Source organism: Gekko japonicus, unplaced genomic scaffold, assembly GCF_001447785.1.
Source record: "Gekko japonicus isolate JY-2015 unplaced genomic scaffold, Gekko_japonicus_V1.1 scaffold494, whole genome shotgun sequence".
In the NCBI taxonomy this organism is placed as follows: Eukaryota; Metazoa; Chordata; class Lepidosauria; order Squamata; family Gekkonidae; genus Gekko; species Gekko japonicus.
Genome location: NW_015171518.1, coordinates 606,056 through 629,970, shown reverse-complemented (window position 1 = coordinate 629,970; position 23,915 = coordinate 606,056). Strand labels below are relative to the sequence as shown.

Here is a 23,915-nt window from a genome sequence, read left to right as displayed (position 1 = left end):
AGTTAAGTATTTTGACATTTTCCTTCATGAGGAAAAAAAAGTGATACATTGGAAATGGTCCTCAATCTGGACATCTATTACCCTGGCTCATGATCTATTACCTGTCAGGATGGCTGTTCAAAGCTCCTCTGAGCAAAGAATAAAGTACTTGATTGTACAGGAGTGTGTATCTGGTGGGGAAGAATACTCCAGCTTTAGAGCTTTTTAAAGGCTGGAAATAGTACTTTAGCTTTAGAAATTTTTAAAGACCTTTTAGACTTTTCAAGATTTCATACACTTTATTGCCTAGTTTTTGTATTCAGACATAGTTGCTGTATGATCTACATACACATCCAAATTCCAAGCATTTCCCCATTGTGAAAGGAATGGCTCCTGCTCAGAAATGATGCCAATTATTTTGTATTATTGGTAACTCTACAGTATATGTTGAAAAATCTTCATTACTGGTAAGAAAAACACTGCAGAGGCATAATAGCTATACCACTCATGTGAAATAAGGCAAAGTCAATTATTTCACTAGAAAAGTGAGCAAAATATTGACTCTATACCCTTATTGCATTGTGCTTAGCATCTCCACATATAAGGCTTGATGGAAACACATGATGTTTTAGCAATGATAAATTTGAACTATGTAGGGCCCTTTCTCTACTATAAACTTAAAGCAATTTTATACTGCTATTAACTTCCCTGAAAAGAGTCATGACTATTTAAGAGAAATGTTCTCTTGGCGATTCTTAGCCCTTCCCGTAATGGAGGTATACCTAGGAGAGAGTATGATTGCTAACTAAGGGCGTTACTACACAATATGCCTGACACATCTTGGGTCATGGGCACGCAACCAGATTTGCAGACATACATAAGTAGGGGAACTCACCTTAAAGAGTGCTTTTTTGTTTGGTACTGCAAGGGAGCTCTGCAAGGGGGGAAGGAGAAGGAGCTTCCAGCTTCCCTCCCACCCTACATTTGCCAGTGGAAAGGGTGATAGTAGAGGGCTGGCATTTTGCCCCTTTCCTCTGGTTCCACATCCTTTTAAAGTTGGTTGGCTCACCTGTCACCTGTGTTGGGAGTTTCATGTAGTTTGCCCTTCATTGAAGTCTGTAGTGAGACTGTACCCTTAAAGAAACATGGGGTAGACTTTCTTTGAAGCTAGTTGTGTGCACTGCAACTGGAACGAAACCATTCGCATGTGTATTCTTTGCATGCAGGTCTTCACTCCTCAAGATACACCATTTGGCGCTTGTGCAACTACATTGCGTAGGAAGAAGTGCTCAGAAGGAGAATCCCTGCAACCGATGGAATGCAAACCCCGTCACAGTGTTTCATGGAAGTCTGACCATATGATGAAGTGAGCAGCCAGCTCCCACCTCATCAGAACATCACATTTAGCATAACCCATCACCTATTACCATGTGTATTGTGCTGTACTTTTCTCCATAGTACTATAGCTCCACATGTAAATGCAACTGAACTTTTTAAGGATTGCATAAAGGAAATAATATGCTGACATCTCAATGAATTTCTTTTTGCTTCTTTTGAAAAATTTGAATATTCAACGCAGCCCACCTAGAATGATATATGAGACAGAGACATTTATGTGCCAGATCCTGTGGTTTCAAATGACGCATCATTACACTGAGTCACAGTAGCTGAGGATCTGGACCTTCCCCTATTTAACACATTTTGAATTGTCCATATAAACCAAATTAAATTATAGCTGCTAAAGCAGTCAAATGAAATGGTAGTACTATTGCCTACACATATTGTATAATGGTCATAATTTTAATAATTGGTCATAACAGTAGCAGTGAAAAGTGTTAACCATTTTGTTCCTCTACCACTAAAAACCTTGGGATGTATGCAGAAAGGGAAACAGCTAATTTAATTTTGTATAATTGATCACAGGGCAAACCACCTTTGAAGTGTTATTCAGATCTTCTTTAATAATCTTCAGCCTTTTGAACAGTTCCTTCTCTGTAGTAAGTGTTCTACTTCTAAGCAAGCAGAGTTGACCTCCAAAGCAGACTACACGTGCATTGGTAGTTTAAATTTTTTTTTTGCAAACCTAAGAATCTCAGAAATGCCTTGCTGTATGCATCCATGCCAGAATTTTGTCAGCATTGTCCCTCTTCCAGATTCAGCTGGGGGAGAGAGAGCGGAATGTTGTCTGTACTACTGCATCCATTTGTTTTCTGCCATGGTTGTGTGGGGCTCTTAGAGGGCAAAAAAGTTACATCTCATTTCAACTTTTACCCACATGAAACTTCTAGCACTAACCTAAAGGGTCAAGTGCCCATTACTGAGAGAAACCTGTCATGGGATTGTGAATATTTTAGGAATTCGTTGCAACCTGAATTGTAATGCCATCTCTTGACTCTTAAATTGACAGCCTATCTGAAATACTTTCATAACTTGTACATATCATTTGGGAAGCATGCTCTAGAGCATACCACTGAATACATTTTTTACAAAGCCAAGCTGGGTGAAGTTGGTGGAGATTTATAAGGCTTGGTTAGATATCTTACTTTTATCTGAAACTTTGCAATTTTCCCTGTCTTCTAACCATTTGCTTTTAAAGGGCAAAGTAACATCAGCAATACAAGTCTTAACAGCCTGCTTGCCAAAGAAGCTTCCAACAGCTTTTTCTATATCTATTTTACCTTCACTAGTAGGACTGGTTGGAAAAAGGATTTCACATACTTCCCTCACCATTCAAGAGGATGTCCAACCTGCTTATTTTTTAAGAATAATTTTCGTCTGCTTTTTGACAGTACCAGGTCCATTTCACCTTTGGGTTTCTTTGGCTGTTTGGGATTCTTTTCTTTGGTGAGGTGGTGTTCAGACTCCAGTTCTCTGCATCATATGCCGCAAGTTGTATATAATTAGAGGCAAGAAACCCATCTCCTTTCTGTAGCAGACATTTTCTTGTTTTACAGAGGAAGGGAGCCATATATTCGACCCATTGTTTTCAACATGACCTTTTCCTATGGCAAGTTTCTCACAAGTATATTGAGATTAAATTTGTCTTCATTTTTATGAACTGGTGTTATTGATTTTTGCTATAATACATACTTTTGAGAAATTTGGTGGTTAGGAAAATTAGGATTATCCCTCCAACATGCAGGGACTTGCTAGCATATAAAGCTTCAAAGCCTCCATGGCTCACACGATAAGAATTTCAAAGAGATTCCTCTCTTTCATACTTTGGAAAGATACCAAAACATGGACTTGACATTATTGTCATTATTGTATTATGGATTGTACATTATTATGGCCTCTTGTGTTGGCCAAATAATGACCTTGTACTTTTGGTCTTTGGCATTTTAAATTCTTTACCTCATCCCTACATCCAGCCAGACAGCTATCTGTCACACTTAAGGGAGTTCTAGATTTTCTGTTTCTTAACATTATAACTTCATGGGGTTGGTTGTGAGGGTTCTATGTATCTTATTACGGGTGAATAAAGAGCAAAGATAAAAAGCTTGGATCTGTTTATTCAGCTAAATATGCAACTTTGTAGGTTTCAAAATATAAACTGTATTATACATTAATGTGGACTAGTGTATTTCATTACTCATCTTGCAGAGGTAAAAACAACATGGTTTGGATATATATGTTCAACAGCCAGTAAAAATATTAACTTACTACACATATAGAGCCCAACCACTCCCTGGACATCTTAACGTCAGCTCTAGGATTTTAGGGGCTCTCAGGCCTGAATGGACCCATCTTAAACAACTAAGGAACCAAGGGGGCAACCATATGAACAAAGAGGGACTATTTTCACATCCTACTCCTAAAAGCTTGCTTTTTTCCCACAAGATGATCACTGCATTTTGTTGTTCACTGCCATACACACCTGCTTCTCTGTGTTGCCACCATGCCTCATCCCTAGTTATCACCTCATGAAATCTTTGTGTAGTACTTCCAGGGAAGTTAGAAGCAGCATGGATGCCTCTTGCTTTGCTCCACCCTTACCAGGAATGGAGTATATCCTACTCACAACTTTTTTTTGTGATGCATGGAGGTGGGAGGTGGTGGGTGGCTTCTGTCATGTATCATGCTTGGAATTACTGAAAGGTTGGTACAGTATGAGAGATACTTATGCTGTTTGGGACACTGAGCTTCCTGGATTGCTTCATGAGGTAGGAATATTGGGCGTAGTCACCACAGATCACTACACCACACTTGCTGTCATGAGAGGGTGGGAATGCACAGAGAAGTAGGGAAGCAGGGTGTGGTAACTGTGACAGGGGAAGGAACTGGGATTTTAAGGAGCACTAGTGGCAAAAAAGCAAAAAAAACACTCAGGCAGGAGAAGCTCTTCAAAAAACTGCAGGTGATAGTTACACAAAATGTGAACTAACTCTCTCTCTCTCTCTCTCTCTCTCTCTCTCTCTCTCTCTCTCTCTCTCTCTCTCTCTCTCTCTCCAACAAGAACAGCAATGTAGTCCTTAAAACATTTATATCCCGCTTTTCCTCATGGTTCAAAGTGACTTACAATAACAGTTTAAAACATTTTCGGTTAGAACCAAAAATAAAAGATCTACAAAGCTGCACGACATGTGGAAAAGCAGCAGGTGACATTTTATAAATAAATAAATAACCCCTATTATTATACCTCCATCCCTATTTAATTTCTGTTTTTATTTATTAAATCAATAGACCAGCCTCCCATGAGTACACAAGGCTCAGGGTGGTGAACAACAGTAAAAACACTCATAACATAATAAAGCAATGCAAACAAAAAGTACAGAATTAAAGCATTCTCAAGTGGCGCTAAACTTCAGGATTCCAGACTGTGCCACTATCTCGTGGGTGAGGTAGAGAATAAGAAGGGAGAGGGGAAGACAGTACCCATCATGGTCCTCAATGGTCCTCAATGGTGGAACATCTCTGCCTTGCAGGCCCTGCAGAATTGCATTAGGTCCTGCAGGGCATGGATGTTACTCAGCAGAGAGTTCCATCAGGCAGAAGCCAGGGTTGAAGACAGCCGGAAGTCTTCTGGGCTGGGGGTCAGCAGTAGATTGTTTTCTGCAGAGTGTAGCACCCTTTGGGGGAAATTGTATAATAATGCTTTAAATGCTATCAAATGTATTGGATGTTTTATTACTGCAAGATTCCTTCCCATGTAAGCCGCCCTGAGCCCTACGGGGGAGGGCGGGGTATAAATTTAATAAATAAATAAATACCAGAGGAGGCAGTTCTGAAGATATGTGGGTCCCTGACCACTTAGGGCCTTAAAGTTAAATCAAACCTTGAACTTGACTCGGTACTCCACTGGGAGCCTGTGCAGCTAATGCAGCACTGGCTGAATATGTGCTATCTGTGGTGTTCCAGTCAGGACCTGTACTACCACATTCTGGACCAGCTGGAGTTTCTGGGTCAGTCTCAAGGGTAGCCCAATGAAGAGAGCGAGCTACAGTATTCCAGTCTGGAGGTGACCACTGCATGGATAACTGTGGCTAGGTCAGGGCAAGGCAGGAAGGGGGGGGGTTGCCTAACCTGGCGCAGGTGGAAAGATGCCAGCTTGGCAACATTTTTGATATGGGTCTCCATTGATAAGGAGGCATCCAGAACCACACCCAAACTCCTGACAGTTGATGCCAGTATTAAGGCATGCTGTCAAGAGAAGGGAGTTTCAGGGTGCCCTATCCCTGAAACCACCTCCCCCCAGCCACAGAACCTCCGTCCAGGGCCGGCTCGCTCACTAGGCGAGCTAGACTCTCGCCTATAGTGTGGGCCCATTGGGGGTGCCAGACTGAGACACCCTCCGCCGCCAAAACCCCCCGCCCCCGCCAAAAGCTCACGCCGCGCACTCTGGCCACTGCCGCCTCTTTGCCCGCCCTCCCGCATGACTTTCTGGGCGCATGCTGCTTCAGTGCTCTTTAAAGGCAGTCTTTAAAGTGTAATGGCCGCAGCGCCTCCTGCACCACCAAGAAATGGCAGCAAAAAGTTCCCCTGCCTCCCCAGGCCCCGCAATGCACTCCACGGGCTCTCGGCCGCCTCCAGGGGTGCCTGCCCAGCCACGCTGGGGGCCATGTCGGTGGCGCACAAGGCCAGCCTGCTGTGCGTGTGCCAACTCAGCGTGGCCATCTCCTCGCAGCTGCACCCGCCCCCACCGCCCGCCCTGCTGCTCCTCAAGGCCTCCATCCTACCCTTCGGCTCCCAGTACTGCCTGTTGCCCCTGGCCGCTGGGCAGCCCGCCAGAGGTGCCGCCGCTGCTGCCCACCCTCTACCAGAGCACCTACCCCCTGCTCGACCCCCGGCACTTCCACTGCATCCCCCGGGTGTGGCGGCCAGGCCCCCCCTGCTGGAACCCGGGAAGCCAGCCAGGCCAGTGCCCCCTGATTCAACTGGCTTTCAAGCAAGGGAAACTTTTACCTTTACTTTATATGTCATGTTTAAAACTGACTTCAGGATTTATGGTTGCCCTGTTGTGTATAGATCTGTAGAGATTTGTAGATGGCTTTAAAAACAACTCTGCAAAGGTTGTTTGAACTCCTTGGGACCCACATGAAACAGAAGTCTTGTTTTGCTTCAAAAAATAGCAAAATTTATTCCAACATAAACTTGGTGAGTCAGAGGCCACCTCATCAAATGTGTGAAGTGTTGATTTAAAAGAGATCTAGGGCAAGGGTGACCATGATATGCAGACCCAGAAGTGTAGAGGTATAGCTGAACTAATTAAAATCTGTAAGGGGTGCTCTGACATAACTAAATGGCAGGTCCTTGTTAAATTCTGGTTGAGAAATAATGATGAAATCTAATTCTTGATGGCTGCTAATTCAGCAGTTTCCCTTTGGATTATCCTTTTGAAGTCTTTCTGTAGGAGACTGGTGACTTTCATATCAGCAATAGAATGCCCCACTGGTTTCTGAATACTGTGATTTCTGATGTCAGCTTTGTGTCCATTTATTCCAGAGTAGAAATGAAAAGGGAATCGCTAAGGAGAATGGTAACCGTAAGAAAAAGCTCATACAAACTTGTGTGCACTTACTTGGCAGTAACACTGATTGAACTCAGCAAGAGTTTCTTCTGAGTAAACATTTATTCATTTATTTAGAAAACGTCCAGGCTGCCTCTGCAGAGAACCCGCTCAAGGTGGCTTATAAAATCAAACATAACAAAACCACAGAATATTAAGAGTCAGTAACATAAATAATTGAGCTGCGGTGGCTCAAGTGGTTAAGACACTGAACTGCAGGCTGTGGAAGGTCGGTCGTTCAGCAGTTCGAGACCCGGGTGCCGCATGACGGAGTGAGCTCCCGTCTCTAGTTCCAGCTCCTGCCAACCTAGCAGTTTGAAAGCAAGACATTGCAAGTAGATAAATAGGTACCACTTCGGTGGGAAGGTAACAGCGTTCCATGCGCCTTAGTGTTTAGTCATGCCGGCCACATGACCACGGAAAAGTCTTCGGACAGTGCTGGCTCTTCGGCTTTGAAACGGAGATGAGCACCGCAACCCTAGAGTCGGACTCGACTGGCTTTCAAGCAACGGAACCTTTACCTTTATTCTAATAGCCAAGTTGGCCAAATCTCAGGATACTTAACTCTTGAGATTGGACCCATGAGCAGACTAGACAGATCTTTTCACAAACCTGAAAAATGGCCCCGGTTTACAGGAAATTCTGAAATTTTAAAACAAAAAGCATATTCTAATAGCCAAGTTGGCCAAATCTCAGGATACTTAACTCTTGAGATTGGACCCATGAGCAGACTAGACAGATCTTTTCACAAACCTGAAAAATGGCCCCGGTTTACAGGAAATTCTGAAATTTTAAAACAAAAAGCATGAGGGGGGACCTGAAATGATAAAAGCAACACTTGTACCTTTAAGAATCAGAGTGGCTGTTGCTAAGCAACCACAAGAGGCTTGGTTTCTGTCCACAAAAGGCAGGGGACAGGGCCGTTTTGGCCTTTGAGGGAGGACTCATCGAAGCCCTCAAAGGAATCACCAGGTGACTTGATAACACACAAGTTGTATGACTCATCTAAATCTTGCTGCTTGCTAACGTTCAGCAGCAGCCATCCCATGAAAATCATTGTGGTGTAGTGGATGGAGATTCAGACTAGGACCTCAATTTCCCATTCTGTCCTGGATACCTACTGGGTGACCTTGGGCCAGTTACACATTCTCAGCCTTCCAGGCAGGACCAAGATTGACCATTAAGAGCACCTGGACAACACTGAGTGGGCTGTTGGCCTCCCCCTTAACCTGTGTCACCCTATGACAGAAGAGCTGAGCCCAGCCCACCCAAGCCCCACACAAGGTAGGAGAGGTGGCACCCAGCCAGACTGAGGTGAGGCAGGGGAGATCGAACCTGGCCTGCTGGAGCCCCACACTTGAAGTGAGATAGGGGAAGTGGTGGCATCACATTCAGCCCACTTGAGGTGAGCAGACACTGGTGAGCGGTCAGGTTAGAACGGATAAAAGGAAGTACTTCTTCACCCAAAGAGGGATTAACACATAGAATTCACTGCCACAGGAAGTGGTGGCGGCTACAAGCATGGACGGCTTCAAAAGGGAATTAGATAAGCATATGGAGCAGAGGTCCATCAGTGGCTATTAGCCACAAGGTATAGATAGGGACTCTGGGGCAAGTGATGCTCTGTCTTCTTGGTGCTTGGGGGGGGGGTCAACAGTGGGAGGGCTTCTAATGTCCTGGCCCCACTGGTGGGCCTCCTGATGGCACCTGTTATTTTTGGCCACTGTGTGACAGAGTGTTGGACTGGATGGGCCTTTGGCCTGATCCAACATTGGAGTCTCTTATATTCTTATGGTGTCTGGCCCAGCTAGCACCCACATAAAGCAGAAACTGGCACCCAGCGTGTAAAAGCCCCATGCAAGGCAAAGCAGATAGCAGCACCTAGGCTGAGCCCTGCACGAGGCAAGGTAAGGCAGATGATGGTGCCAAGATCTGCACAGCAAACAGTGGTGCCCTGACTAGCTGAGCCCCACACAGGGCGAGGCAAGAAAAGGCAGATAGCAGCACCTTGATCGACTGAGCCCTGCCCAAGATGAGGTGAGGCAGAGGGTGGCATGTTGCCTGGCCCAGAATGAGGTGAGGAAGGGCAGAGGGCAGTGCTTGGTCTGCCCCTGTGCCAGGTGAGGCAAAACAGAGGGCAATGCTCAGCTTGGCCCAATGTGGGGGAGAAGAAAATTCATCTAGCAGGTTCTTGTTTGTCAATATATCTAATTCTCAACATAGCCAAATCTGTGGATAAGTAAATCTTTATGAATAGACAAATCTTTCTGCAAACTTGAGAAAAGCCCCAGGTTTGCAGAAAAATCTGAAATCTAAACACACACACACACACACAAAAAAACCAAACCCAAAACACTGGTGGGTAACTCCCCCACATAACAGAAGTAGTACCTATGGTTTTAAGAAATTAATGTTCTCAGCATTCATAGCTAGACAACCACAACAGTATTGCCAGCCTTCAAGCCTTGGACTCTGTCAGTAATAGGCATGGGAGGGGACAGGGTCCTTTCCAGGGTTTTTACCTTTGAGGAAGGACTTATCAGGGCCAGGGTTGCCAGCAACCACTGGATGACTTGCTACCATGTTACTTGTATGACTCACTCTGAACAAGCTTTTGGTACCATTTAAAAGCAGCCACTTCATAAAAGTCAATATAGTCTACTGGTTGGAGTTTCAGATTAAGATCTGGGAGACACAAGTTTGAATTTCTGCTCTGCTGCGGAAGCTCGCTGGGTAACCGTGAGCTACTTAACATTCTCAGCCTAACTTGCCTCACAGGCTGTTATGAAAATAAGATGGAGGAGAGGAGAATGATGTAAGCTACTTTTGGTTCCCCTTGGGAAGAAATGCAGCGTATAAATGAGGTAAATAATAAATACAGCTGAAGATGGAGGGCAGATGAAAGGTAAGTTGGTTGGTGGGTGAGAAGGAAAGAAAGAAAGAATCAGGGAAATATGAGGACATGGGATTTGCCAGGATGAAAGAGGAAATAGTGTGGGAAAAGGGTACAAGTGAAAATGAGGTCCCCTGCAAGTCCATATGGGTTCCCCACTGTGCAACAGGCCTGGCCGGGCAGCTAACACTGTGCAACTGAGTCCTGCCGGGTGGCTGGCACCATGCAACTGGGCCATTATTTTCCCAGGAAGAGGCTGCCAGGGGAAGGAAGGAAAGAAAGCTGAAGACTTCGACGCAGGTTAAGGTAGGTTGGCTGGTAGTTGGGAAGGAGAGAAACAAGAAAGGGGAGAAGCTATGGGGGCTTTCAGAGAGGGAGAGAAGAAATAGCAGGGGAAGGGAACATGAGATGCCCCCCACAAGTCTTGTGACTCCTCCGGTTGTATAAATATAAAATTGAGACTTTTAAAGAGGGTTAAATGTGAAACTTGGTTAGCATAGTCTCTTTTTAATGTTAAAAATCACACCAGGGTTAAACTTCATTGTGAGAAATGTGTTGACTGAACTAGATCCGTCTCTGGTGTAACAATGTCCCACTGAAATCAATGGCTATCCCCAATCCCAGGTCATTGCATTTAGAGGCAAGGAGCTTTATTAACTTTGGCCCTGATGCAGCTGTTATTGCAGCTAAAAAAATACACACATTCACCAGTGGCTTCAAATGTAAGACATCCCTGTACACCAAAAATTATGCATCTGGACAATGCAATAGGGCTCTGATGTTGCTTGGGACACAAATCTAGCCATGTGTCTCTGCAGGGGCAACACAAATGGAAGGCTGCTGACCTTGCTGGATCTCCCTTGCTGTATTGGGTATTAAAGTATTGCACTTTTCCTGTAAATTTTACACAATTAATCCCTTTTGTGAATGCTGTGATGTTTGCAAAGTTTTTCAACCCACATTTCAAAACCTTTACATCAATTCACAAAACCTGTGCCACACGCCATATACCACGGATAAAGTGAATGTTTTTATTTCAATGTATTAAGAAAATGACTGTGCATGTTGGCTCAAAAATGGCACCAGCCGTTTCTAATCTTGCTCACCAGTGAGCAACAGCAAAACACATTAGTTAACACCAGCAGATTGTTCATTGCTCATTTCAGTCCATTGTTACAGATAAATTGAATGCTAATGCTTTGAAGAGCCTCAACATTCCACTGGTCAAATCGGTTGGGAAATCTGTACGATGTTATCAAAAGGTAGGGTTGTCACCTTTATTGTGGAAAAGCTCCTGTGTTTTTAAAAACAGCCAGAACAACAGACAGCCTAAAGGATGATTCTCCAACATGCAAACTTCTCCTGGCCTGCAGACAGACTGAAAGAAAAATCTTCACTTCCAGTCATATAGTTCTTAAAGAGATAGGAGTCTTGCTAGAACAAAGCTGGTCATCCTGTCAAGGTGTTTCTCGTGTCTTTAATATTGGACTAAATGGAGAAAGGCCTTCAGCTATACCACAGAGAATCAAATTTTCTAAAGAAAACTCGTAACTAAACTGAATCAAAACACAAGAAACAGTTTTGTTGATCTAACAAATTTCTAGTTAACTGGAGGAACCTTAAACAGAGATCCACAGTCATAAAACAGCTTTTTCTTAACGAAAGAAGTTTGTCACAGTACCATGTAACACTATTTAAAATATGCATAGATTTGCATTTGTTAAAAATTTCCCCAGCAAACCTGCACTTAAATAAGTCATAAATTAGAACACGAATAAAACAAACTTTGTCTTACAAAGCAACACAAACCTTTAAAAATTCTACCTTTAAAATCTGAAGAACATTAACACAAACTAGAAACAACAGTGGGAATTTACACGTCCCAGTTCCACCTCTGAGCAGCCTTCCCTGCTCTCAAAGGTTTCGGGTTATTTGTATTCACATTACAATATACAGTGAACAAACCTTAAGGTCAAAAATAGAAGCCCTCTAAAAAGGGGGGTGATTTTGGCAAATTCAGAAACACTTGCTAATGTTACAAAGGATTTGAGACTTCCAGTAAAAGTTCCAAAACCAGGACCAACTTTTGCTGATCTATCCTCCTCTCAGCAAACGATAGTGCAACCCTGAGCAGAGTTACACACTTCTAAATCAATTTAAGTCAATAGACTTAGAAGGGTGTAACTCTGGTTAGGATTTCACTGGTACAATCCATTGGAAAATTCTCTGGCATACGTTCCATGAAAGAGTGGGAGTTCCACTAGATTACCAATGCAGTCTTGTCCAGTTCTCAGTTATTTCCAAGAAAGTCTGTGCAGGAGAACTTCACAGTGGATGCTGTCCTCATGTTTTATACAGCACTAAAAGGTCTATTTTTGTCTCATTTTCATTAAAGTTTTTAAAACATATTCCTTCCATCTCAAAAGAGTAGATGAAAAATAATATTTAGATGGCAAAGTACCTCAACAGTGAGAGATTCTCCTCCCTCCATTAGTTTAACAATAACCACATGGCATATTGCTAAAGTTATCCAATAGGATATATACAAATATATATCTATATATCAGAGCCATTTGGTTTAAATTCTTTATACACACATATCTTCTTTTTACAAAGTTTCGTTAGCATGAAACCAAGTTGCTTGGAGACACAATGAAGCCGCAATCGGACCATCGGCTATAGAGAGCTGTTCTTGAGATGCTGTGTCTGTAGAGGCTTTACGTGAAATTCATAGATCTTCAGTGCGGGTCCCAGTTTTAATGAAAGTCCAGTCAGCACATCATTCCTCGTCATCAACAGTAAAGACTTCCCATCAATTTCCTAAGCAAAAATTAATATGTATGTAAACAACATTGAAAAGCAAAAGAATAACTTGATTTTGGCACTGGGCACAAATCTCAAGAGAAGGCACTCAAAACCTGGGTCAACTTACAGGCTCCTCACCAGGTGACCAGGGCAATAGTGCTGCTAAGTGGACCAGGGTGATCCTCAGATGTGTTGCAAATGCTGCCCCACCTTTCTCCTTATCTGGAAGCATACAGCAAAGCAAATTTGATTTCCTGTGTATAATTTTCCATATACATAAATAATATTTATGGAAAGGGAAAGGGTTAAAAATAAGATTTGTTAAGGTAGACAGGGGGAAGGGTTGTGGCTCAGTGGAAGAGCATCTGCTTTGCATACAGAAGGTCCCAAGTTCTATGCTCATGAGCAACTAATCATCAATAGGCAGGGGTAAGGTTGTGAACTGGCCAGTAGAATGATGTCCTGTTCCTTTAATAGACGCTGAAGGTTTATAAATGGGCAGTTGATGTTTTCATGGCATGGAGGTATTTGTTGCAGATCAAACTGATATTAAAAGGACCAGTTTAGAGTTGGCAATCATAGACAGGGGACAGAGCCAACATGGTTGTGCCCACTTCTCACCCCTGCTATGCTTATTGAAATCATGTAATGTGTACAGGGCTCATGCTGTGGAATTATCAGAGTTTGGTTCATCCTGATTCTCAAAGAGATCCAAGAAGTGGTGAGGAGAGGCTAAACAAAGGAATGACAGTTCTTATTTCCACTATGATATGGCTGCTGGTTTCAGAATTGAAATGGCGCTGATATAGTGTCAGGATTGGCTGAATTCTCCACTTAGAAGAGGAACACTGCTCTGCTCAGCTCTGCTTCGCAGTGTTAATAATCCATCATAGGCAGGGCTTTTTTTGTAGAAAAAGCCCAGCAGGAACTCATTAGCATAATAGGCCACACCCAACAGCAGAAACTCATTAGCATATTAGGACACACACCCTGACAGCACAGCTGAAAACATATTAGGCCACACCCCCATGCCTTCCCTTGGCTTGCCCAATCCTTCCCCAATCCTTCCAGCCCCCCTGCCCACCTGCCTCAGAGTCGCCGGGGGGGGGCGCTCTCCAGGCCTTCCCTCTGTAGCTACGCATGCAGAGGTTTTGGCTGTAGTGGGCGTGGCCAACTCTGAAGCCAGCCGGAACTCCGTTCCTGTGCGTTCCTGCCCTAAAATAGCCCTGACATAGGACTGGTTAAAACTCAAGTTCTGAGAAAACAAAGTTAAGTGAAGAATAATAACAAGGATAGATAAAATAGTTGTGAAATTGTAATGATAAGATATGCATGCAGAATACTAAATTGGAATTTTGTATATTTCTATACTTTTCTTTCCTTCCCTCTTTCCCCCTTCCCCCTTTTCTTTATATAAACTAATAAAATTATTTTTTAAAAAAATCCATCATAGCTGCATCTTACCCACCCACTTCCCTTGTTCTGCTTCAATCTACAGCTACATAGGATCTGAAATTCCATTCACCTCATTAAATTGTTTAGCTGGCACCTCTTGTAGATTTTATACAGTAAGATTGTTGTAATTGTTTTTATGACTTATGATTTAACTTAAAATCCTTGTATGTTTTTAAGTATGTTGTAACCCACCCTGAGCCTGCTGTGCAGGGGAAGGACAGGCTAGAAATCAAACATAATAAATAAATAAATAAACTTAAAGAAACCTCAGGCTACAGTAGTAGAATATGAATTAAGACTATTTAAAAGCACGAAACAGAGAACAGAGAGAGTAAATGCTAAACAGAGAAACAGCAGTCAAGTCCTCAGCCTGCATAAAACCCACAGGAGCTCCCAAATAATGCAGTATAAAAGGAAGAGATCCCTGAATTGCCAGCAAATGCAACTAAGAGTTGAAAGATGTGGTCTGGTAAAGGTATCGATTACATCACATAAGTAGCTCAGTTATAGAAGTCTGATCTTCAAATTTCTGGCAACTGACCTTATTGGATCAAGAGATTTAAGATAGCCTCTGATCTAATGCAGAAAATACAGGAATAACAGATGTGCGCACATCTCAGCACTGGGGTAGGTTTTAAGTGTTATTTTATGTTCTCTACCTCTCACTGCAGAAGAAAGATTCTAAGGCCTATACATGTTTACTCAGAAGTAAGTCCTATTGAACAAAGTGGGGATTTGGGCTATACAAAGAGAAAGTGACTTCAAAGACCAATTATACAGGTTTGCCAAGAACAAGAGTAAAATTGCAGAAGTGTCCATCATTGTAGTGCATGAACATTGTAACTTCTGAATTTTTTTAAAAAGTTAATTCCTATGAGATCATTGTTGGCCTAAGAAACAAGAAATTATCAACAGAGTTTCAGATGTATACAAATTCCATATTAGTTAAATTTATAGTAAAGGTGAGAATTCTATAAACCATGATAAAATGATAGTTGGAATTATATGCTGGTTTCTTGAGCAAAACTGTACCAGATTACATAGACACAGTAAATGGAAAGAATAAAATGGTAGAAAAAGCAGCTGTAAAACTAAAGCCTAAAAAATACAGTTACTCAAAAGACACAGGGCTCATCTTAAATATATTCTTCTTTGGCTAATGAAGCCATATTAGAGGAGGGCTAATCTAAACATGCCTCTTTCAGATGAGAAAGTTCAGGAGAATACAACAGATCTAAAGACATGGTCTGAAAAAATAGAAAACCCCAAAGACATGACTTCTGAAACATATTAGTATCATTTGCATTGTTTTTTTTCTTTGCCAAGACAATTCAGTTGTTAGTTTGTCAGTTTATTACAATCCAAGATCAGAAATCGACTCTTCAGGAAACATACCCTTTAGACACATATCTTGAATATACCATGTAAAATACATTGGTTCAATAAAATGTGTTAAAATGATACCATTTTCTTCAATCTAATTGAACATGCCAAGGCACAAAATCTGGCTACTTTAAAAATAAGTTCACTGCATTGATCACCAAGAAGAAACGAAATATAAAATTGGATAATTGGACATAACTGGGTTAATACATATATCCTGAATGTTCTGGTAAAACCGACAATAAAAGAGGATGTGCTCAACTGTTTCTACCATATCCAATTGGCATGGGCAGATGTATTTTGCATACAGGACCTTCCTTCTAGAAGGGCAGATGGAAGAACATTAAGTCAAGCCAGAGTGAAAGCTCTGCAATATTTGGGGAATTGCAGCATAAAGAGATAGTTAGATGGAACAAAATTTTGATTGCAGTTACCCACAGCTGGTACAGAGTAGGTTCGTGATCTCTTCATTTGTAGGGTGATGTCCCATAACCTTTGTTTAATGATAGCTTCAGCTCCTTGAAAACCAAGGTGCAAAACAGCTGCACAGGAAAAACTCAAGAGGTGCAGTTTGTCCTCAATTGCTCTCACCCACTCTGAATGAAAGCTATCTAAAAATATTAAGGAAGTTAATCTAGGGGGTGAGAGATTTAGCTTTAACCTGATACATATAGCTTGCAGTCAGTCCTGCGATTCTAGTGTTACCAGGCCTGCCTCCAATCTGAGCAAGGCATTGGGTACCTACTGGGGAACACCAAAAAGAAATCTCAAAAATTTAGATTGGATTGTTTCCAGTTTGACCTGTGATCCGTAATAAGATGAGACACACCTTACTTTGAAAAACTTTTAGAGTTAAAAAAATTCTTCTATGTCCTGATCACAAGTTTTCAAAATATCTTCCTGCAGCAAGAGATTACTATTCATTCTCCATCTTCTTCTTATAGGCATTTCTCTATGCCATGAAACCACTAATGGATTATGATCAGTAATTGTTTTTGGCTGGATTTCAATGGATCTCGTCTTAGATGTCCAGCACATATAAATTCTTGAATATGTCTGGTGTCTATCTGAAAAGAAGGTGTAGTCTCTAGAGTGAGGATTGAGAATTCTCCATAAATCTTCTAATTTCAACATTTGCATATAAGTAAAAACGCTCTTGGGAAGTTTTCCTCCTGCAGACTTTTTAGATCTGTCCTTTTTTGGATATAATACTCTGCTCATGTCACTGGAAATTAAAATTTCTCCCTCTTGAAAGTCCAGAAGAGTTTGAGAAAATTTTCCATAGAATTTTTCCTTTGCATTATTTGAAGCGTAAATTGAAGCCAACGTGAAGATTTTATCTTCTGGAGATCTTATTTTTAACAAGAAATATCTTCCCTCAAGGTCTTATAATTCTTCTATTACAGTTAAACATCGATCAGTTATATAAATCACAACACCATTTTTCTTCTTAGCAGATGAGGTTGCATATACTTTGACCAATTTCTTGTTATTTAAACATTTCTCATATACCTTTTTTACATGAGTCTCTTGCATACAAATTATGGATAAATTTTGTTTCTTTAACCAATTAAAGTCTTAAATCGCTTAGATGGCGAATTTAGGCCATTAACATTAACTGATAAAACTGTCATAATATCTGTTTCTGTCAATAAGCTGTGGCTTCGTCAAGTTTGTCTTCTTTATTTAAATCTTCTTTTCCTTTTCTCAATTCTTCCAACTCCTCTATCTCTTTCCCAATTACTTCTCTTGCTAGAAGCTTGGCCTATTCAATCGTCAAAATTACTCTTTAACCTGTAGATAAAAAAGGCTTCCAAAACAAATGGGATTCTCCAGCAGTATCTTATCCCTTTCTTTTGTAATATTTGCCTAAGAAAGTTGAAGTCTTTTCTTTTCTTCAATACAGATGTGGATAAGTCTTGGAAAATTTGTATTTCTTTGTCAAGAACTACAAGAGGGTATGTCTTTGTTTGTTCAATATTGCTGTTACTGGGAATCCTACCAGACAACATAGACAGAACCTCACAAGACCTACTTAAATATATGTTAACAGCTGCCAGAGGAATATTTGCAATTAAATGGAAGACTGTCCTACAATAGAGATCTGGAAAGAAAAACTAGGTGAGTATGCAACACTGGCGAAACTAACCAATCATATAAACAAAAGACCATTGAAAGAATTTCAGCAGAAATGACAAGCTTATTATTCATACTATGGGAATAACTAACTTTTTAAAAAAGTTCTGGAATTACTTGAATATCATATTAAAGGCGATAAAGATATTGATTATAGTTTCCATACTTTATTCTGTATTCCACTAGTAATTAAATAACTAGTAAAAATAAAATTTAGATTTAGATAAACAAGACAATATTAAGGTTTTTACAATAATTTAATTTTAGTATAGAAGTTTGTTTAATTGTTAAAGATGTAATTATCTCTATCTTTGAATTAAACAAGGTCCTTACTGTTGCTTTAAATCAGTGGTTAGAAGGAATTATACAGCTTCCGGGGCCAGTGGTAAACAATGCTTTCTGTGTAAACCCTCCCTGAACGGGCTCATCGGTACTGATACCTGATATCGTGGCAGATCTTAAAGACACAAAGACTAAGCGGAACCTCTTTGAAATTGCCAGGAAGAACAGAGATCTGAAGCTTGAGGACGCTTTGGTCCAGCTGTACCCAGATATTCCTTTTGATATACTAAATGCCAGGAAAAATATGTGCCCAATTGCACAAAGGAGCTGCGGTGGCTCAAGTGATTAAGACGCTGAACTGCAGGCTGTGGAAGGTCAGTAGTTCAGCAGTTCGAGATCTGGGTGCCACATGATGGAGTGAGCTCCCGTCTCTAGTTCCAGCTCCTGCCAACCTAGCAGTTTGAAAGCAAGAAACTGCAAGTAGATAAATAGGTACCACTTCAGTGGGAAGGTAACAGCGGTCCGTGCACCTTGGTGTTTAGTCATGCGGGCCACATGACAACGGAAACGTCTTCGGACAGCGCTGGCTCTTCGGCTTTGAAACGGAGATGAGCACCGCAACCCTAGAGTCGGATTCGACTGGCTTTCGAGCAAGGGAACCTTTACCTTTTAATTGCACAAAAGCTTGCAGAGAAGAATGTCAGGTATCGTTGACTCCTGCTTGGACATATTTCGGTCACATACTAAGAATATTCACAGCCCATGATTTAACATCCAGTGAAGAGCTTCTGAAGGCGCTGGAATTGGACTCGGGTTAAGAGTCCAAGAACTGGTAACAAAAAGAAGAGGAACGCACCAGAAGACTGTAAAGACCTACACTGGACAAGATTGCAGCTGGAGAGTCTCTCTTTTCTTTTTTTCTTTCCTCTTTTGCCTTATATGTTTTTCCATAAGTAAAGTAGCCTGAAACATAAAGTGTAGGGGAGCACGCGGGTAAGGCTAGTAGGATACTCCCCCCACACTTCCCCAATGGGCAAGACTCTCTGAGATATATATATATTGTATCTTACTTTCTATCTTAGTTTATTGTAATTCACCTTATCAAAATGATTTAGAAACGAAATATATATAGAATATTTGTTTATAAACCTAAGGAGGTCCAAGGGAAATAATGGGAGATAGAGTTTATAAGCACATTTGGACTGGAGTAATTTTGAGAGGCAGAAATATTAACTTGGGCGTGCCATTTTCTATTGGATTAATTAATGATTATTATTTACAAATGAAGTAGAAGCAGAATAGAATCAGCAACTTGTAGAAGATCATTATTAAAGAGTTAAATTCCTTTTCGGTTGTAGAATAACTTGTAAATAATTTGTAAGATATTTAAATTAATAAAAAATTAATTGAAAAAAATTACTGGGGGGCAGAGTCCCTGGTTACTCTCAGTGGTATAAAGTGGAAAGAAATGGTCCTACCAGGTTTTGGTGGGAATCTCACAGGAGAGTTTCAGGCTGTCTGGTTGAATGCCTCCAGAAACTATTTTTCAAAAGAGAGATGCATCTTTAAGTTTGGAGGCCCGATTGAGTTGAAGCCAAGCCATTTTTAATTTCCTCTCATCTTCTGTTTAATAAGTTTTCTGTATTGTTGCTTTAAGGCATATAAATGTGGGGGAATTTTTGTGAGGTTCTGAGTCTTATAGCAATTAATCAACTATTAATAGATTTTTTGCTATCTGGCATTCTTGATCAGACCACAATTGTGAGGTGTGCCTGGTTTTTTTTGGGGGGGGGGGGTCTGAGCCCCAGTTGCTTTTAATAAACAGATCCTGCCATCCATTAATGATCTGTGTTTAACATCCTAAAATGGCTTCAGAATGAGTACTTCCAATCATTATACTACAAAGCTAACCAATCCTGTCAGAGTTATGAAAGGCTTTGGATTGGTTGTCTACATTGTTGGACCATTTGATTGTTTTGTGGCCTGGGGCATGTACTAACTCTGCCTTAATTTTTTCAGTTAATTGAACTGATGCGGTTTGGAAGCTTAGCGCTATGTTGATAGGCAAATGATCACTGTCTTGATGTGACCCAACTTTTAGATGGCCTATGTGATCTAACATTGTATGTAAAGCTAGAACATAATCAGTAGTGCTAGCTCCTCTGCCTGACCAAAATGTGTATTCACTAGGAATGTTTTCCTTAACTGCGCCATTCAGAATAAACAGGTCTAACCCAGAGGCTAATTTTGCTAGCAAAGTCTTTTCCAATTTGATTTAACATCCTTAGAATGCCTGAGCTTGTGTATGGAGGCTTTCAAATTATTCAGGGAGGACGTAATATACTTGCTCACCATGCAGTCTCGTTAAAATGGGTGGAATTATTTAAAGGCATTTGAGCTGGTAACACTTTATTGCCAACACCAGAGATTGTTGGTTCAGGGGCAGCAGCCTCAAGGTCGACATGCAAACTACTTGGCAAGAGTGGGAGAACCCTCTCGTCTTTAAATATTCTGCAAGTAGAAATTCCAAAGGAAAAAAGTATTTTTTGCATTTTTAATAATATCAAAGGGATTGTTGGGCTGGCAAAAAATAAAAGCAAACGAATCCCATGAGAATTACTAGGGAGTCTCTCAAATTTTATAAGGTTGATAAGTTGTGGTTCTGATTGTAATAATTGGCTCAAAGAGTGAACGATACTTCTTTTATTAGTCCAATGGTCACAATTTAAAGGATTAAAGGGAATATACAGCGGCACTTGGTTAGTTTGGTAACAAAGAATAGAAGTAGCATTTTTACATTTTTTATTATCGCCCCCCACTAGGGGGCCAGGCCTCGTGGGCCCTGAGGTACCTACAGGCCTGGTTCTTTGAGTTTAAAGATTGGTTGAGGGACTGGGGACGTGCCTTCAAAGTTTCTAAGTCTTCATCCCCCTTAAAGAGATGGCAAATATTCTCATTAAAGGCCTTAATGCTTTATTAAGAGTATCCATCTTGTTGGAGATGCAATTAAGACTCTGAAGGATGGCTATTACTGTTTCACTGGTAAGCAAGCAATGGTCCCCTATAAACGTCAACAAAAATTCTTTTTGGAGTTGCATGCCTGGCTCCTCACCCTCGAAAGAAACCTCTTCACTGGGGGGCAGGGCAGCTGAATGGGTAACAACCTTGCCATTTTAGAGGGTTTGTTTCCAATAGTGCCGTTATTAAGATGAATGTTTGGAGCTGGTTGTGTTAAAGACTCCTCTTTCTAAATTCCGTACATTGAACGTATTAGAGGTGAAGTAAGTTGAAATATCACTTACTATTTCTTTCTGTAAGATTTTATCAATGAACAGCTGTTTAGCTGACTTTGATGATGACTGGAAGTCTTCTGCACTTTTTCTTCCCCATTTTAACTCTTGTTATCTTAATGTCTTTCTGAGTGAGTCAAAATACATGATTCTCAGAGCCTCCAAGCAGCAATTGCTGTGCTACCAAAGCCAAATGTCCAGTTTATAATTAAAAGGCTCAGCACGCAAAAATATGAGTCAATCCAATTATCCCAGTTGTAGCTGGATAAAAACATAAGCTTATAAATTTCTAAAATAATTAAAAACAAATACTCATGGAGCAATTGATAGGTGAGGTTGACTCATCGCCATCTTGGTGCAGAGCAAACTCTTTAGTGTTGAAAATTCATTGTTATTAATTGACTTATAGAAAGAAAGATATGGAATGATTAGTGTACTGGTTCTTTCTGGTTTCCATAGAAGACCAGAAAGTACAAGAAGAGAAGAGGGCATTAAGTGTGAGTGAAGCAGTTTATGCTTCTAATCTAAAATGGTAGTTGGTCTGGTAAGGACTGAGGGAGGTGTAGAGAACTTTTAGGGGTTAAATTCATCCAGACACCACACCCCGGACACTGATTGCTCTGTTGGGCATGACTCATCACTGCATGCTCCTCCCAAGGCAAAAGCCCTTCCCTGGATGAGAAGCAGATAAAAAGGTTGCAGCTCAGCTAGTGAAGGATAAGAGAACCTGGAAAGATAATCTATCACTGGCTGAAAATGTAATTTTGAAATCTCATTGCAACTCCTCAATACTCCCAAACAATTCCCTTTAGTTCTCAAAGTCTTCACCATCCTTATCCCCATCCCTATCTGAGAGATAGCTTGAGGCTCTTTAGCTTGGAGAAATGACAACTGAGGGGTGACATGATTGAGGTTTACAAGATTATGCATGGGATAGAGCAGATAGAGAAAGAAATACTTTCCCCCCTTTCTCACAATACAAGGACTCGAGCGCATTCAATGAAATTGCTGAGTAGTCAGGTTAGAACAGATAAAAGGAAGTACTTCTTCACTCAAAGAGTGATTAACACATGGAATTTACTGCCACAGGAGGTGGTGGCGTCTACAAGCATTGACAGTTTCAAGAGGGAATTGGATAAACATATGAAGCAGAGGTCCATCAGTGGCTGTTAGCCACAAGGTATAGATAGGAACTCTCAGTCTGGGGCAAGTGATGCTCTGTATTCTTGGTGCTGGGGGGGGGGAACAGTGGGAGGGATTCTAGTGTCCTGGCCCCACTGGTGGACCTCCTGATGGCTCCTAGTATTTTTGGCACTCTGTGTGACAGAGTGTTGGACTGGGTGGTTCATTGGCCTGATCCAACATTGGCTTCTCTTATGTTCTTATCCCTGAAGACTCCCTCCTAGACGAAATTGACTCAAGTTGAATTTCATTTTCAGTACACCCCATGAATCCTTTTAGTGCATGAGTTTGGAGGGAAAGATAACTGCAAGATGAGGAATGACATGAGATTCACTAAGACTGTTGAAGTGCAAACCTTCAGGTAATACAGAGTCAAACGGGGGGGGGCGGAGAATGAAATGTAAAGTTCCTGGCAGTGGAGAGGAAGGGGACAGGAGAAGAAATGCTGACCAATTATTTCACCAGCTGTACCTGCACAAAAGCAGCACATCCGACCTAACTTAGCTGCTTTGAAAAGAGACATCCCAGGATGATCGGGGGCCATAGCCAATAAGCATCTGTAATCAGCAGCCATCCAATGGCCGAGTTCAGACTGGCAGTTTGCCCCGATATACGCACGTTTCAGAAATGTTCCACAACCGGATTAAATGGGCCGTTCACACAGGCACATCTGTTAGCCGTTCCCCACCTGTACTCAAGTCGTCTTGTAACACTTTGCTCCCGGGTTTAAAAGATACCTGGTGAAAGTGGTAGCAAACCCAGGAAAGCGTGATTATCCCGCGTCCATCCTGCACCAACAAAGTGTGAACGCCAAAAGCCACATTTTTCTTATGCACTTATGCACTCATGGGCATAAGCGCATATCTCCAGATTATAAAAAAAAGAAAGCTGTGCCTTGCAGCCGTGCTTCCGGGCCAACAGTGTGAACGCTCCCTTGCATCTCCTCCTGGTATGCTCCCGCATCAGTCGCTGCAGTGTGAACAGGAAAACCCGGAACAATTTGTTCTGGCTCTTTTTTTGCCACGATTCCCTCCTGCTTCAAACTGCCAGTCTGAACTCAGCCAATGAGCCACCATGCCAAATGCTACCACTGTATCCATGCAAAACTGTTTGATTACTGTTCATTTTTAATTGTGAGCAGGGGTCATTTGGGGCCGGACCGCTCCGGCAGCCCAGGAGCTGCACAAATGGCAGTGGTGGCAAGCCCCGCCCCCAGCTCCATGCGCCAAAGTGCTGCGGCCCGGGGGAGGACTGAAGAGGCCCGTCACCAGCCTCCTGGAGCCTGTGCTGGAGCGCTGCGGCCCAGGGGAGGCCTGAGGAGGCCCATCGCCAGAGCACTGCGGCCTGGGGAAGGCCTTGATCGCATTAAGTGAGGGATCCATGTGAGGAATCCACAGGGGGGGCTAGATGGGGGGGTGGAAGAGCCTTCCTCGCTCTCCCCATCTCTTTGCCCTCTTTCTTTCTCTCCTTTCCTTCTCTCCTTTCCTTTTATTTCTCTCTTTCC

General features: G+C 41.8%; 2 protein-coding genes across 3 annotated transcripts in view; one reads left to right on the top strand and one right to left on the bottom strand.

Moving 5' to 3' along the window:
• Positions 1-2,046, top strand: part of LOC107117302 (uricase-like) — a 71,995-nt gene extending 69,949 nt beyond the window's left edge. Inside the window, exon 8 of the mRNA XM_015419395.1 lies at positions 1,206-2,046. Within this exon, the coding sequence (XP_015274881.1) occupies positions 1,206-1,349 (144 nt within the window). The 3' untranslated portion in view covers positions 1,350-2,046. The remainder of the gene's footprint in view (positions 1-1,205) is intronic.
• A 10,508-nt stretch (positions 2,047-12,554) lies between these two features.
• Positions 12,555-23,915, bottom strand: part of SAMD13 (sterile alpha motif domain containing 13) — a 67,723-nt gene continuing 56,362 nt past the window's right edge. The window contains exons 4-5 of one of the 2 annotated variants that reach the window (XR_001482733.1): positions 12,811-12,905; positions 12,622-12,698 (exon numbers count right to left, since the gene is read on the bottom strand). Coding sequence is in view for 1 of the 2 variants with exons in the window: in XM_015419394.1 (XP_015274880.1) it covers positions 12,555-12,698 (144 nt within the window). In the remaining variant the exon portion in view is untranslated. Of the gene's footprint in view, positions 12,699-12,810; positions 12,906-23,915 lie in introns of both variants that reach the window. The other variant, XM_015419394.1, reaches the window with a different exon arrangement.